General features: G+C 44.6%; 1 protein-coding gene across 1 annotated transcript; it reads right to left on the bottom strand.

The window, feature by feature from the left end:
• Positions 1-7,391: 7,391 nt before the first annotated feature.
• Positions 7,392-15,465, bottom strand: LOC6613510 (60 kDa heat shock protein homolog 2, mitochondrial). The gene is made up of 3 exons (XM_002037942.2): positions 15,315-15,465; positions 9,353-9,481; positions 7,392-9,291 (listed from the first exon to the last, which is right to left on the bottom strand). The coding sequence occupies exon 3, from the start codon at positions 9,275-9,277 to the stop codon at positions 7,547-7,549; it is 1,731 nt and encodes a 576-aa protein (XP_002037978.1). The 5' UTR covers positions 9,278-9,291; positions 9,353-9,481; positions 15,315-15,465; the 3' UTR covers positions 7,392-7,546.
• Positions 15,466-16,918: the final 1,453 nt, after the last annotated feature.

Below are 16,918 nucleotides of genomic sequence, written 5' to 3'. Positions count from 1 at the left end.
CATAACATAAACTTTAAAATCGCTTTTAAATACTTATTTTTCAGTGATTCATTGCCTTACCAGCTATTCAGCTGAAGGTATAGTTGGCAGAGTTCGAGCTTACAGTTCAATTGCCTGGGAAGCCCGAAACGGCAACGGGCTTTAACGATTGAATGCGTTTTGGGGCTTAGTCTCACCAGTGCTCTTATTTAATTTATCGTTCAATTATGCGCCCAGCCACGCCCAATCCAAATAGCTGAGGCCCCAGGAGCTGTCGAGGTGTTTTTCGTTTATCGCTAGCCGAGAATCAAATTAACAATGAGCACGCAAATTGCCACAAATGACTGCGGAACTGGACTCGAGCGGAAAAGGGAATTCAACTATTTTCCGAGCGATTATCTAGGAGGAGTAATGCAGTCTTTAAGTGCTTTTGTGCAAACAATATCTCAGTCGGACAACGGCAGTAAACACCCTTGGGTCATTCTCTGCAAGCAACTAAAGTGTTGGAACATTTAAATTGACATTAATAGGAAAAGTAAAATGTGAAATCGTCTTGCCCAGAGGAAGCGGAAAATAAAAACCACACATGAAATATAAATGAAACAGAATGCAACTTGACCATAAAATGTGAGCTCAACTGAGCGAAAAAAGGGCCAACACAAGCGGAGCAACCGAGTAACAATTTCAACATCAATGCGAAACGTGTTGGCCATGTGGCGTATTCTCTTACGTCGGTGAAGTTGGCACAAGAAATCCTGCTATTCGAAACTTTCTCCCCTTACCTTATTTTTTCCTCCGCAAGTCCTGATTTTATGTCCATTGTTTAATACAGGTGTTTGTGTAAGTACGTGAGCTGGTTAGGAAATGCCTTCCTTCGACTTGTTCCATTTTCAAATATTTGAATATTGTCGAATATTAAATATTTACTTAAAAATAAAGCATTTAAAGACTTGTTGGTTTGGTCGACGTGACTATTGTTTAATTCCTGAGAAAAATCTGATAATTACACCCTTTAAATTGTATCGATCGATGTACAACGTACAAATCCTTTAATAAATACACTTTTTACCCTTCTCTTGAAAAGTTTACTGCGGTTTTCCATTGCTTTATTTTCGTATTGTTGGCCTTTAGACAAAGCTGAATCAAATATATGATTGTTATTGTACTTTATTATAATTATATTGCATTATAGCAGAAGCAGAATTCGGGAGTCCTTACAAAATATCCAAATTCAATGCCGCATGAAGTTTTTCATCTTTGCTGCGAGAAACACTAAATTTCGCTGCACTCAGCGAACGCAAACGAATGCATCGTTGCAAGATGCAAATAGCAGGCGCAACAGTACGTATACGCAATGCATATTTACCCAATTTAGAAGCCAAGTGCAGTGTGCGCTCTTCCCAACCATATGGTTAATGTGATGTGGAATACTGGACCCGACGGGACCCCAGAAACTTTGGGTGCGCTTGTTCAGGCCCTCTCGCCCGTTGACATGCTGTAAATTTGAAAACAGTCATCCAGTGGATAAAGTGTTGCATGTTGGCTCAAAGCAAACGAATTGCTCCTCCAGCCGCTCGTTGGCTGCTTTATTTGTGTGCGGGCTTGTACAACAAATTAACTGCGGTGGGCGGAGCTGGGAGTTGGGGTATAGGTGGTCCAGAGGATTGGCAACGTTGTTAGTTGCAGCTTGCGAGCGATGAACGCAGCTTTGTGGCTGCCACCGAGGAGGTCAGGGCTGCCTGGTCGACAGTTCGTTGCCGAGTTAAATGGTTTGTCTGTTTCGAAACATTAATTTAATGCAGCAAGTTGATGCAAATAAGAGATACAATTGAGGCGCACACTTGAAATGGCTTAATATTTTTATGATAGGTTCGTCGAGAGGAGCAGTTATTTACAAAACAAGAGAGTTAGTGACGTTGCACGTCAACTGATATACTTGATATTATACACTCTCTTGTCCCTCTTTTTTTTGCTTCATAATCTCTGTGAATAATCCCAGAAAATATCTACAATAGTATACCAGTTGCATAGGCCGCAAAGAAATGTGAAAAGTCCTGTGATTTAAGAGTGGCTCAGAAGCCTATGGCAGATGGAAATGCATGCTCAAACGCATCGATGGCAGAACAGAAATTGTTGTTACCGCAAATGGTTAAAGGATGCTTCAGAGCTCGAAGCTACAGGCAAAATAAATAATTATCCAGATTGCGGTGCATGCACACTTTGGTATGGAAAACCGCAGCAATACCACCGCTGTGCCGGAGGAGCATGAATTCGGCGACTAAATCAATTTTATTTTAATTAGTGACGCCAGCCTGCGGTTCATTCGATGTGTTTGTGTCCTGTGGGATTGACTTAACTAGGCTGCTTGTGCAATTAGTGCTTGGTCCTGAAGCCTTCGACTTAAATTGTGCCCAGAGAGCAGGTTCATCTTGGGCCTCCTGTTCTATGGCGTCCCCTTGGTGCCTCGTGAATTATGCAAAGTGGCAGCCAGAGCTGGAGAACTATTTCCATTTCGAGTGATCCCGCCCTTTGCTCAAATGGTTTATATGAGGTTCGTGCTGACTGTTTCCTTTTGGGTCAAATTAGTGGGACACGCACCACAGCTTAATGCTGCTAGAAGGTCTCGCAACAATGTCTCACATTTTGCATAAATGCATGGGACAACCGACTTTACTTTCTTTCGGTTGCCGATTTTTTATGCATTTACTACGTGACTCCCCTTGGAGAGCTTCACAATTTGTTTGCCTTTTCCTGGCCAAGTGTTTAATAAATAAATTACCAAAGGCGAGAAAGGTTCTCGGGGCATAATTGCACCATTCGGAGTGAAGGTGATAAAAACAAGTTTCTCATTCAATTTGCAAAGCTTTTGAATATGCCAGAACGCAACGTTGACAACTTTTGTGAATTCACAATCATCGTCTTCTCCCTGACAAATAACTTTGCGTCCTAAAATAATAATTTAGTTAGAACCATTTAGAGTACGGCACAGCATTGTCAACAAATAAACCAATAAATTATTTGACCCATAAATTAGTTTTCATTCAACAGCTGAGTTCTCTCATCAAAGATGAGGTGTAATCAATTTTGTCAAAACATTCGCATTTTGGGCTTGCCAGCTGGGTTCATCCTAGCACTGAGCCTGCGGTTCTGATGCCCAAGAATATTTCATTTCACTGATTGTGACCACCTGGCGAGGTGGAACAGGCAGGCAGAGATGCCTGCAGTTGGCATAACGACGCCCCTTAATTAGCAGAAAATATGCGCAAATCGAAAACCAAGGAAAATGGCAAAACTGGCTAATTGGAGAATTTCCGTGATGTCTCCCATGTTTTCCAAACCAGACTTCAAAAGGCTCTGTGTTTTCGGGAGATCTGGGAAAAAAAGCTGTCGTCCTCGGATTAACATTTGATTAATGCGTGGAGTCATGGCGATGTGCCATGATGACTCGGGTCATGTTCGGACCAGTGATGCATTTGAATGCAGCTCACTGCCTGCTGCGTTCTATTAACACCCCACTAACAGCTAACTGCGGCTCATCCCCATCTCCATCATCATCCCCATGCCCATCCCCATCCCTATGCCCAGGGGATGGGCCATCCTCATTCCGGATTCGTTCATCCTAGTCCGCCCCGAAGGCATGCCATTTTTGGGCCCTTTCTCGGTGGCGCTGTCTTTAGTGTAACACATGTCGCCACTTAATGCGTTGAGTGCATACAGAATGAGACGAAATGGAAAATTCCAGCTTGGGACGGGCGTCGTGGAGCGTGAAATATGGCAACAAAGCGCCAGCTGGCAAAATGCAATACGAAGGAGGCGCCTAAGTTGTCGCATCGCACATTTCCACAGCTGACAGGCTGGGTCTCGAGATGAAGCCCCCTTTTCGCCAGCTATCCATTTTGAAATTGATGGCATTTTAATCGGCTCCGATACAGAGAGGCAACTGCGAATTTGTATAACTTTAAGGCTGCCGATGGATGGGTAGGATACGTTCCATTTAATTAACTGTTCGGTCAACTAGGCCGACTCCGCGCAATTCATTTCACTCTTTGGCTGAACTCGTAATGTTTGTCTTACTCTGATTTCGCAGCTTTGGACTCGATAATTAAGAGGCCAAATTGATTAATTGCTCGTCGGCTGGCTGCCTTTTGGTTGCAGAGTGGGTGAACTGAAGCGCCGACTCGACGGCGCCTTGCAATTAATAAAGAGGCGAAAAAATCAGTGGTAATTGCTGTCCATCCAATCAATGCGATCGATTGTCCTGCATGTCCTGACCACTCAGGCTAAAATGCTCAACTGCAGCTGCAATTAAGTCCTGATGTGTGAAACTAAGTATTTATTTTAAAATACAGCTTTTATAATAGATAGATAGAAGGTGTTGGAACTGCTGTTGTAGGGTTTCGAAAAGAAATTGTGGTACGAGCTCATTTGATTCCAAGTAAAAGTGCCTTTATTCTGTTGATTTCTGTCCCTGTTCATTCATCATCATCAAGGATCTGCCCGTCGGGCTGTCAACACGCAGAGCCATTGCGAATTCAATTATTCGAAATACAGACCAGCCAGACACATTAAACACTGGTGGCCTTTATAAATTGCAGTGAGCTCGAATTTAGAATTGTCAGGTCAAGCAGCGGGGACATTTGAGGGCGCCCGATGGGGCCCAGGCATCAGGAAATTAGAAACGCATGCCACTTGGTGACCAGGACATAGGGGCACTGGCCCCAAGAGAGACTGCAACAATGAAATCCAGAGCCCAAATGCAAGGGTATCGTTGCATTTCCTGAGCGACGAATGATAGGGTTGAGGGCTGAGCTGTTAGACGAAACCCATGGCAGCATTGTTTGTGTTGGCCAACACGTTTGGCTCCCATTTCCGTTTATGAATTGCGCCGCCCGATGGACAGTTTGGGATAACATCTGGTCGGCCGTTAAGCATTTAAGTCTATGGGAGGGAAGTGGCCTTTAAAGGCCACTAGGAGTACGAGCATCACAGAGTTGAAGACGCTCCGCATGGAATTCAATTACGAAGAAGGCTCACAAGTTCGACATCGACTGGGGTGCCAGAGCGGCACTCGTGTATATTCATAAAACGAATTGGTTTATGGCCCAGCCTCCAAGAGTCAAAGGAATCTGCGACATGGAGCAACGCCCCAACCGACGACGAGTGCAGTAGTCGACAACAGAAGTCGAAGGCTCTCCACATGTCGTCCCGTTCGCCAGACTGGGTTCCTGCCAAAAACATGGAAAAACGAAACGAATCGTATCGAAACGCAACGCAACGAAGCCCGGCAATATGTTTATGGCCAAAGTTCAAAGACTTTTGTTTGTCTTTTGATGGGGTGCAAATTGAAATTGAATATGGCCGGGTTAAGCGCGATCCCCCACCACCCCACCGCCCATACCTACCAACCACCCAGCTGTGCCATAAAACGTATAAAGTGGGTGGTGGTTGGGCCTGCTCCCTCGCTTAGTGCCATCGCAAAAAAGCAAACATTTGCAGGAAGCGCGCCCGAAATATTTCTGCCACATAAATCATAACAATGGCCATATTGTATATGTAAAACTGCATGTTACAGCGGCAACTGCAGCTGCATGCCGCTTCAGTTCGAGTGTGTGTGTGTGTGTATGTTCCACCACAAGCAAACAAAATTCAAAATCAAATGCAATATAAATCTGCCCCAAGCTCTCGGAGAATTCGCGTCAGATGACTTGGGACACATTTTCAAAACGCCAGATAACTGGAATTGACCCAAAAGAAGAGTGAATTAAGGATCACAAATTTTCCATTCATTCGTATTGAAAACTGGGTATCTAATGGATGACTACATGGTAATATCGTTGGTTTACAAACTCAAAAATAATGCGAGAAAATTGATTCGATTTTTTCATCCCTTTAAATCTTGTAAATGAAGTTAAAGAAATAAAAATGGCTAAAAGCTTTATAGAGTTACCTGAAATTGTATTTATTTATTCAATATTCATATAACTTCACTTACAGAGAGCTTTTTTAATATTTTTGTAAGCACATTTTATATAGCTGCACTTTGAAGCCCAGTGTAGTATTCCATTCCATTGTGTGGGAACTTTTTTGGCTTAAAAAAAAGTTTGCCTTACTTCACCGCAGTCCCCCGACCGTCCGAAGCAACTCTTGTAATAAATTGTCAATTTTTGAAATGTTTGCAATGTAGGCGAGGGCAATTTTATGGCCATTTCGGAGCTGATTTAATGCGCTAAGCGAACAGGATTAGCCGGAGTCGTAAATCTGACGTTAGATGGGGCGTTATGGTGGCAAACGCTCCGGAATCCCATGCCCCATGCCCGTACAGCCGACACTCAAAGCGGCCTTTTTCATAATTAAGTGGCGCATTGTTGCAGCCCGGGGGCCAGAATGCGTTCTCGTGTAGCATCATTAAGACACGTGGGCGGATCATCTTCCTAACAGGCACTTGAACATCACACGGCAAGCAGAAAGTGCAATTTGCGTTGACAACATAAACAGCCAGGGGCTGTAGGCAGGGGATTTTAGAGGGGGTTGTGAGGGGGACTTGGCCCCTTCCACGGCTGGGCTGTGTCCTGGCAGGATGTTGCAACAGCAGCGACTCGAGTGTAAGCGCAGCGCCAAGGATAAGCCGCAGGAATAATGCTCAACATGCATAGAGTGCTGAAACGAGCAGCAACGAGGTTTCAGTATACGCTCTGTTACCCACTTGGCCCGCGGGCCCAAGCGATTTTCTTAGCCGCTTTCCGACGATGAGCCCAAGGATGAGGATGAGCATGATAATGGGGATGGTTATGGGGATGGGGAACGGAAAGGGAATGAGGCTGAAGAGGCCTGCATACGCTTAGTGCAAGGCCAAGTGGAAACTATCCAAGCAGATTTCTTTCCGCCCGAAGGACACAACGAATGCCATTATAAATGTCGCAAAGTTAAGCAGCAAATGCATGAAAGTCAAGTGGCGGTTTATTATTTCTGCCCTCATCCTGTGCCCCCCTTAGCACCCACCTCCGCTAACCCAGCACAATTAGAAAAGCCCGAAAGCGTACTCCACTGTCCCTGACTGCTTCATATTTCATAGCGAAATGCAAAAACGGAAGGGCCCGGCACACGACAAAAACTGCACCAAGTGGCTGGCACAACAGGGCAACTGTGACAAAACACAGCAAAGGACATGTGTAAAAGAGCACTTCCAGGACAAGCAGACTGTCAGTGGCCAGGGCGCTGCAAAGTAACAAACAACTGGGGAAAGGCATTGAGAAATGGAGCCACAAAAACCACGAGAGGAAGCATCAACAATCAGTGATTTCAAATCCAACACCGGCATGCTTTTTGCAGACAGACGTAAGGAGTTTATAATTCTTCCTGTCAATTCCACTGATTATGGAGAATTTAATGAAATGAACACCAACTTTTCTATGTCACTAGTATATTCCTTATTTCACATATATTTAACATCAATAATATTGTAAAAGGGTAATGCAAACCGCTCGGCTAGAAAGTGTCAAACCATGAGCGTTTCCGTGTTTTGAATTTAGGTAAGAATATGACATCGTGGTAAGAAAATCATTAAGGATTACATGCCCATACCGCCCATGCCCATGCCGCCGAGAGCACCCAATCCGGCTGCCGCTCCAGCAGCGGCGGCCTCCTCCAACGGCAACTCCGTAACTACAGCCTCTGCAGTGGTCAGAAGAGAGGCGACTCCAGCTGCGTCCGAGATGGCGGTGCGCACCACCTTGGTGGGATCGATGATACCGCGCTCAATCATGTTGCCGTACTCGCCCTTCAGGGCATCGTAGCCATAGTCGCCGTCGAGGATCTCCACCTTGGCCACCACCATTGCACCATCTACGCCAGCATTCTTGGCAATCGTGAGACAGGGCATGCGCAGCGCACGCCGGATGATCTCGATGCCCATGTTTTGGTCCTCGTTGGCGCCCTTCAAGTCGTTCAGCTTCTGGATACAACGCAGCAGGGCGGTGCCGCCACCGGGCACAATTCCCTCCTCCACGGCAGCACGGGTGGCATTCAGGGCATCGATGACTCGATCCTTCTTCTCGCTGACCTCCACGTCGCTGGAGCCGCCCACTCGCAGCAAGGCCACACCGGAGGAGAGGCGTGCCAAACGCTCCTGCATCTTCTCCTTCTCGTAGGAGGAAGTCGACTCCTTGATGGCCTCGCGCAGACCCTCGACCCTTTTCTCCACATCCGCCTTCTGTCCCTTGCCCTTGAGCAGCATTGTGTCGTCCTTTGAGACAACTACCTCGCCGACACGTCCAAAATCACTCATCTTGATATCCTCGAGCCGTACCATATTGGCCTCGTCTCCGAACACGATGCCACCGGTGGCCACGGCCATGTCCTTCAGATTCTCCTTGCGATTGTCTCCAAATCCGGGCGCCTTCACCGCACACACTTGGAGGCCCACCTTCAGGCGGTTCACCACCAGGGTGCTGAGTGCCTCCGCCTCCAAATCCTCAGCGATAATGACCAAGGGCTTGCGCTGCGCGTTGGCCAACTCCAGGGCAGGCACGATGCTGGGTGCCGACTTGATTTTCTTCTCGCAAAAGAGGAGAAGCGCGTCCTGGAACTCCACCTTTGCTCCCTTGGAGGTGTTTATGAAGTACGGTGAAATGTAACCACGGTCAAATTTCATGCCCTCGATCACCTCCAGTTCATCGCAAAGGGTCTTGCCATCCTTGACAGTGATAACGCCGTCTCGACCCACTTTCTTGATGGCCTCGCTGATGAGGTTTCCCACCGACTTGTCACCATTCGCAGAGATCGTCGCCACCTGGCAGATCTCCTCGGGCGTGTTAACTGGTCGGGACAACCGGCGAAGGTTGTCCTTGACCGTCTCGATGGCCAGCATCACTCCGCGGCGGATCTCCACCGGACTGGCACCCCGTGAAATCTTCTCGAATCCCTCCTTGGCAATGGCGCGGGCCAGAACGGTGGCCGTGGTGGTGCCATCACCCGCCTCCTCGTTTGTGTTGTTGGCCACATCCTGCACCAGCTTGGCGCCGATGTTCTGGAACTTGTCCTTGAGGGCAATCGACTTGGCCACCGTCACGCCGTCCTTGGTAATCTTCGGCGATCCCCAGCTCTGCTCGATGATCACGTTGCGTCCCTTTGGTCCCATGGTCACGGCCACGGCATCCGCCAGCACGTCCACTCCCTGCAGCATCATGGCCCTCACCTCCGGTCCGAACTTAACATCCTTGGCATAGCTACGGACCCACAGGCCGTGACTGATCTTTGCAGTACGCTGCACTGTGTTGGTGTATCGGAACATGCGCATCATGTTGAACAGTTGACCTGTGGGAGGATTGGAAAACTGGGTTAAATGGAATGAAGGTGGTGCGTTAATCCCACTCACTGATATTTGGCTATGAATCGGAAAGCGATGTTGAGGCTAGAGCGGTCAAATGTAATATGGGGAACTGAAATGCCAAGTACTGATGACAAGTTGATCCACAGGATTTCAGCCTGCTGGGTTTCTCAAAATCTAAAAGGAATCAAAAATTCAATATTTTCCTATTCACAGATAGTTAGCAGTCTTTGTCGCATTTATGTAGAAAGTATTGCCAATTTGTTTTCTGACAGAGCGTATCCTTTCTAAGACATTGAAGGGCAAACCATGCCCAACACTTCACTTCAACTCTGTCCATATCCAATGAACACTTACCTGGTCGACAATTTGTAGCCGAAAAGGAAAACCATTTAAATAGTCGTAAAAATGTGCGACGACAGCGACCGAAATACAATAAAAGCCAAAGTGGAATGGCTTTCCCTCCTCCTCCCCCTACCAGAGACCCCGATTCACCCCGAATCCAAGAAACATAAGCTCTTCGCTGGAGTATCGTTCGCTAGTCGCTGTCAGCTGCGCTTACAAGCGTCGGAAAATTGAAAACTGTTAAGGCAATGTAAGGCGAGCCTTGCAGCTAAGGACGAACAGGATCGAGTGGGGGCGGGGCGGGGGACCAGAGATTGAAGACAACTGGCGGTGCTTGTTCATGAAAATTTAAATTGCAAAATGGGCTCTATAGGTGGGCGGTTACATCCCCATCCATTCGCTAATATTTGTGTTTTAATTACCTGGAAAAGTGTCAGTGCCTGGAGTTCAGAGCAAATTTTGCTATTAGCCTGTGACAACACATGGCGCAATTCGATTATTTTCAGCTATTATTCCTATTTGTTTCATGCTGGCCAGAAGAACATGATGGTTACAGCAAAAGTTTGAGACAAGAAATAAATATTTCGTGATTGCCAAAGTCCAGAAGATATAAATTATTTAACGCCATATGTTATTAAAATGCCAAGTATTCTTATAAGTGTTCCCAAAATATATATAATCTTCGATTCCCTATATTCAAAGTATAATTCATTTATAATTTACTTAGCTGCGGAGATTCTGATTGCAGCCAATGGGGATTATATTCAATTAAATACGCGATGTGAATGAGAACCATATCGATTATCTAATGGAGCCCACCCACGCACACCCTCATCGAAACTGATGCATGTGATTTAATTACAACAGCCGCCTAAAATTAGCAGACATTAATATTACAAGAGAACACTGACCTATTAACGCGACCGAGGAAAGTTGGGGGGGCGGAAAATTGGACTGGGCCAAGACGGGGCCACGCATCATTAGGAAAATGGCAACGAAATTAAAGAAAATTAGCAGCTGACTGGAGACGGCAAATGAGGCACATTTATTCGAATGTAATCCATTATGAAATCGCATAATGAAGAGATTAGCACACGCATTTGGATCGCAATTAATAAATGACCCGAAAAAGGCAAAGGACACAGGCTGGGCTGGGAAACTGACCTCTGTCAGTCCATTTGCGTGTTGAGCCCGCGAAGAAATCCAATAAATTAGGCAAACTGTAATCATTTGTTTCGTTTCGTTCGTATAAGTATCAGTATATGACGCAGACAAATAAATCAGGTGGAGTTCCATGCTCCATTGATAATTACATTGTTCGAGGAAACTTAATGGGACAATAACTCCGAGCATAATAGCTGCGAAACAGCTGGCTGCTTATTAAGCCGTTGATGCTCGGCTTTTGTGTCAACTCTTCCTAACAATGTTCTCTTAAAAGTCTTTGAACTTCAATTAACTTGTTTTTTTGAATTCGACCCAGCTAAGGACCTTCCCAGCCGCGATTTTCCCCCTTGCCCTCGCGACCCCTCTAATCGATAATTAACCACAAAAACTTGGCACGCAACAGGAAGGCGGACGGATGGGGGCGGTAAATGGATCGAAAGGGGCACTGAGCCTAAGTATAAAGAGGGTAATGGCACGGCACAAAGTTTAATTAAGACAAGAAAGGAACCTTTAGTCGGGAATCTCGACAGCATAATACTTATTACTGCTGAAAACTGATTTCATACTTCATGTTTCATCCTCTATCAAATCTAGAATGTGTTATGCTAAAACCATATTTAATTCAGCCATATCGGAAATATTTTTGATGTAAATGCAAGTAGTTGAATCCGTTTTTGCCGGATGTACAGATACTCCCTTGCTGTACTCTAAAAAACGTGCTGCTGCTGGCTTTCTTAACTTAAAGTGATGGTCAAAATCTTGCTGAAGTTGAAAGGAAGATTTTAAGGAGATTTTCTTGAAAAGTTTATTAGTCGATTGGTCCCCCACAAAAAAAAAGTGTGAAAAGAAAATTATTATTTATAGAAAGGTCTAAATAAAAGGTAATGGTTAAGGGCACGTAAGCCGGGGAACGCTCAAAGCAACAAATATAATAATAACTCTTAAGCTTATATTAAACAGAGTGTTTAAATTCGTTACAAATTAATTTCTAACATATGTAATATGTCTGGTGATATGATATTAAGTTCACAGTACGTGATAGCGCTGCTACAAAGATGGCTAGACCATTCTAGAACAGACAGGTGTACAAGGAACTGAAGTCCTTCTCCTGATGCAACTGCATGGCTGTTTGGTGTGGTCAGGGATGCAGCCTTCCTGGCTAGCCGCACATTCCCTCCAGGTTCCACGGCCTTTTGCAGTTGGCTGCACACTTTGATTAGCCGAAACGGCTGGTCTGGTTTTTAACACTCAGCCCCTGACCGTGAACCACCCACCTATCCAAACACCCCATCATACCAAGCCCCACGGGTTCCACCTTCTCCACCGCCCGCTGTCTGGCCTGCTCACATGAGCCGGAAGCGCATTATAAAGGGCATTTCCGGTATTTAGGTTAGGTCGCTTGACTGGGGTCGTACCGTGCTTTGTATTATTAGTTCGGCGAATTCGGCGCGTTGGCTTCTGGGGAAGTCAGGTGAAAAAGGTTACACTGGGTTAAACATGGCGTGTGTGACGGCTTTTGGCATAAGAAATGTACCGAAGGGGATAACAACTTTCCACTTTATTCCCTTGGAAAGCAGGGGAAAAGTTCGCAATCAAAAATTATGCTGTCTGAGTGAATGAAAAACAAGTTCAGACTCGTGGATGCAGTGCGTTTCGAGGCAATCATAAGTCCGACACATCCCCGAAAACTTTTGTTCAATCGAAAAGTTTTGTCTTAACGCAGTCATCGCTTGCCGCCAAATTTGAAAAAAAGAATTGGGGAAAGCGAAGTTTGAACTGTCCAAAAAGTGTTTCGGGATAAGCGCAAACTTTTGCACACAAACGATTTTTGATGGTCATTTTAATAAATTGAAAACTGGCGGAAGGGATGAAGGTCCACAATCGATGGCGGAACTCGACAGACGACTCCCACTGCCACTTTTGGTCCTTCCCGCCTGAGCAGGCTCATAAAATCTGTTTACAGGCTTATAAATAAGCGACTCGATTTGTTTTTCTTATAAAACTTTGGCTTCCTCTTCCTATATTGCCCTCAACTCGCCTGCCATCTAAGGACATAACTTATGCATGTCAAGGACCTGGAAACTAAACAAATCTCGGATCAGCCGGAATGTCTTGCTCATGGCCAAAAGTTTTTAACATTTTTATTGAGTTTGCTTTGTAATTTAAATTGTTTGTCCTCAACTTGTTGACGTGGCAGAGGACGACGCCTAACCAATTCGGGACCGAAAGGCTAAGAGAGCTAAAAGAGCTTTCCTACTGCCAGATGACAGCATAAACCAATGGTATTTTATCTCTCCCAGTGACTTTCAATCAATCGCATCAGAGTTCATTGTAGCGCCTAACAAATTGTTGTCTGCCTGGTCGCCCTTTTCCCCACATGTACATATGTACATACGTATGTATGCACACTGCCATAGAGGCTATGGAATAATCGAAGCTTTATCATATCCGTCAGCGGCAGCCACGAAATGGGCAAAACAGGAATACATCGGTATGCTGGGCCAGCTGGGGGCTGGATTTTTATATTTACATATATATAGGAGGAAAAGCGGTAGAAGTGCCACAAAGCATGCTCTTATTTTTTGCACAATTGCAAACATCATCGATGACGCTTTGCCACAGGGCGTATACGTCATGCACCTAGTGCTTGGCTTTGTGCAGTAAAGCATGGGTTACCCTAAATCTTGCATCGAAAGCAAATTAAGAAGGGAAAAAAAAGCAAAGCTACGGCAAAATAATGGTGTATATTTCATTATTTAAGTTTGGAAATATATTTTGCCTTAATTAAGAAGGTAACTTGGGAAAATTTTAAACTTGGACAAATAGATTAGAACTCTGCCCATCTAGCACGTAAGAACTCGGCTGCCTTTGCACTCCCCCTGAAGAACCACATGTCCCACTTGCTTCATTCAGATAAAAAATGTCCTTACAATTGTCTTCCTAGAACAGGCTGCACGTGTGCGGCTGTTTGTGCAAGAGGAATAACAACATAATTCATTTTGTCACTTGTATCTTCTCGTTATTAAATTGTTTTCTGAGCCACCGCCCACCGCAAGTCGGTTGCCCTTTGCTCTCGTACCTACTTTTCGGTAGCTTTTGGCTCACTCGGAGCTGGCAGTTGAAATTTATGCAAATTATAATACGCAAATACCCGAAGTTATGTGTACTCGGAGACACAATAAACAAGATATGTGTGTGCCATGCTGCTGTGTGCAAAAACAAAGACGTACTGCAGCGCTCAGCCGGTTCCCAGTTCGGCGGAGTGGTGGTGCGAGGTCCTGGGATCCTTGGTCCTGGCATAATTGCGAAAGCGGCTCGAGTGCGGAGTGGGTGCTGGAAGGCAATGTGTCTGACACAATTGAAACAATTGCACTTTCCGCCGCTGCCTTCTTCTCACTTCATTCCCGGTGCATTCTTTTGCTCGTGCCACAGAAGGCACGGCATGAAATGCCTTTTCCGACCGAAGCCGGTAATTATAGAGTACACTGCAGCTTTCTTTTATTGTCTGCACCAAGGGAAGTGATGGTGAAACTCAGAAATCCTGTTTACCCCTTTAGCTCGCCCCAAGCATACGCCTTTTCCGACTATACTTCCATGCCATGTAGTCAGTCTTGTTCGTGGAAAAGCAGGGGGCTTTTAATATAACCTTTTAGAATATCCCCAGTTCGTAAATTGAATTCAATAGAATTTTCTTTCAGTGTGCCCGAGCACATTAGACAACTGGCAACAAGTTCAGTCTGCGCCCAAGCCGTTTTCATATCTGGAGTTCTTGCTATTCAATAATCCATTGGCTGGATGCCAAACCGTTGGCAACTCGGAAGCCATTGCAACGATTATGAATAATTTACTCTGGCGCTTACTCTCTTAGTCGCAATTTTATATTGCATTTTCCCCAATTTTTTGCTGCTGGTAGTGCAGTATAAAAATGCATAAATTGAAAATTAAACTTTATGGAGCTAATTGAAGGCTGGCAATTTCGGAAACTGTTGGGTCAGCTGGAATTGATAGATGGTCGGTTCGGTTTGGATTTTTTGGACTGAGTTTAAGAGTGGAAATTTTCAAATGAAATTCAATTTGACTTTTTGCTTCCATTAAATGAAAAAGGAGCGACTGAAGCAACATGACCAACAAATGCATAAGGGAAAATAGACTGTGGGTGTTGATTCAATTGTAGTAAACTTTTCCATTAAATGATTTCTGCCACTGAAATTTCGGGGCAAATTAAAGCATTTGCCCACACCCCCAACTCTAGGTCAATTAACATTGATGGAAAACTGGGAAAGCTGGAAAAGCTGGGTACCATGCTATGGGAATGAAAGTCAATAAAATGTACAGCGATTGCAAATGTCGGGACTTCAATCAATGTGTCGATATTAAACTCGGGAAGTATAGTACAATTTTTCGTTGTAAATCTTCTGGTAAAAGGAAGGAAACTCTGTTCTTGGCCATACTTTAACTTTACACATAACTAGTACTTGCTTTAAAGTGTTAATTACCTTACCTTTAGTTGGCCTCCAAAATATTCAGTTCTTGTTATTTCATTTAAAAATTTCAGGCTTTTTTAAAATCAAAACGCACTACTAATAATTGTCACTACTGGTGTTTTGTTCGAAGTGTGATATTTCAGGCATTGACTGCTTTGCTTTAGACAAATAATTCAGAGGCAAATTTATATGAAACTTATGTTAATACAAAGATTTCATATTTATACTTTATTCAATATGATCAAAATATTATTTGCACCTGTAGGCGTGTAAAAATGTTCTTTCTGAGCACCAGGAGCCCGTATGGAATTTGCACCTTTGGAATAAAAGTAAAAATTTTTCTTAGATGTCGATGGCAAGAAAATATATGCGCGATAAATAACTCAAATCACGTTCAGTAAACGCTGGCACATGCAAAAACAAAAAGGTAATGGTATTTTATTCCTTTTGTAACCCTACTGGCATTTATCGAAGTCGATGCAAAACTGCTGTTGACATCACGTTCTGCATGTAGAAAGGCATTTTGTACACACGTATACGAAGCTCATTTCTACTCCTTAGACTTTCGGAGAATGTGATATTGGGATTTCTGCTGATATATTCAGTTAATATAGTACTAAAAAAAACAAAAGAGTATAATACATTCGTTGAAAAGTTTTGCAAGAACCGGAATAAATCACATTTGCAACGCTTAAATAGTTAAGCCGTTTACTACTTAAGCCCAGAGGAATTATAGTTTAGTTCTTATTCACAACACAATGCCATCGAAATGCCATCGAAAAGAAGCCAGCTTACTTTGCCTAATAGTATTTATTTGTGAAGCAATTTTGTCAGCTGGTAGTTTTTGTAGAGGCCGTTTGGAATGTCAGATGGCTCTGAAGGGTAAAAGGATAATGAGAACTGGTGTTTTGCTGTGTACCAAAAATCACCAGTTTACCTGCGTTGATCAAGTTTGTGTTTGCGGAAGACCAGAAAAGTGCAATCAGTAAATGATAAACTAATTAGTTATTCGTAGTAAATAAAAAGCAATACAAGGCGATAAAAATACAGAGTAGGCTTTCCGTTTCATTTTAAAGGTTCAACCAAAAATGTGGAGATATTTTGCTCTACTGGCCCAATCCGCACTGCCGAAGATTCCATGTTGCATGCAGCCTTCGCTGGAGGCCTCATAATTGGTTTTGACTGCAGTCGGATGCCAAAAACAGGAGCTCAGCCAGCAGCCAAACAGTCAACAGCGTGGGCATCAGCAAAATTAACTGCAGTCAGGTGGGTATCCTTGGACAAAGCTCCACTCAATTGGAGAGGGGGAGGGAAGCTGCTGTTGTTGTGGCTATTGCATTCACCGCGTGATGCCAGCTAATGAAAATGACCGCCACAGATGACTGTGCTATTATGGCTGGAGCTGGGAATGGCGAATCAAAAATGGAAAGCGCCTGGGCTTACTTTCGCTCATCAATAAGCCCCATTACGTATACGCCGGGTTGGTTTCGCCCATTGCTCAGCCGACAAACAAACTCCGAGCTGTCTGTCAACCAACTAGGGGCTGCATTCGAACTCTGCCAATTGAGCGTTCGAATTTGTTTGCGCCATGGACCCCAGCATCTCAGTGCAATCAGACGGA

The sequence above is a fragment of the Drosophila sechellia genome, chromosome 2L (assembly GCF_004382195.2).
Source record: "Drosophila sechellia strain sech25 chromosome 2L, ASM438219v1, whole genome shotgun sequence".
Taxonomy (NCBI): Eukaryota; Metazoa; Arthropoda; class Insecta; order Diptera; family Drosophilidae; genus Drosophila; species Drosophila sechellia.
The sequence above is the reverse complement of the archived record's forward strand: the minus strand, read 5'-3'. Positions and strand labels throughout refer to the sequence as shown.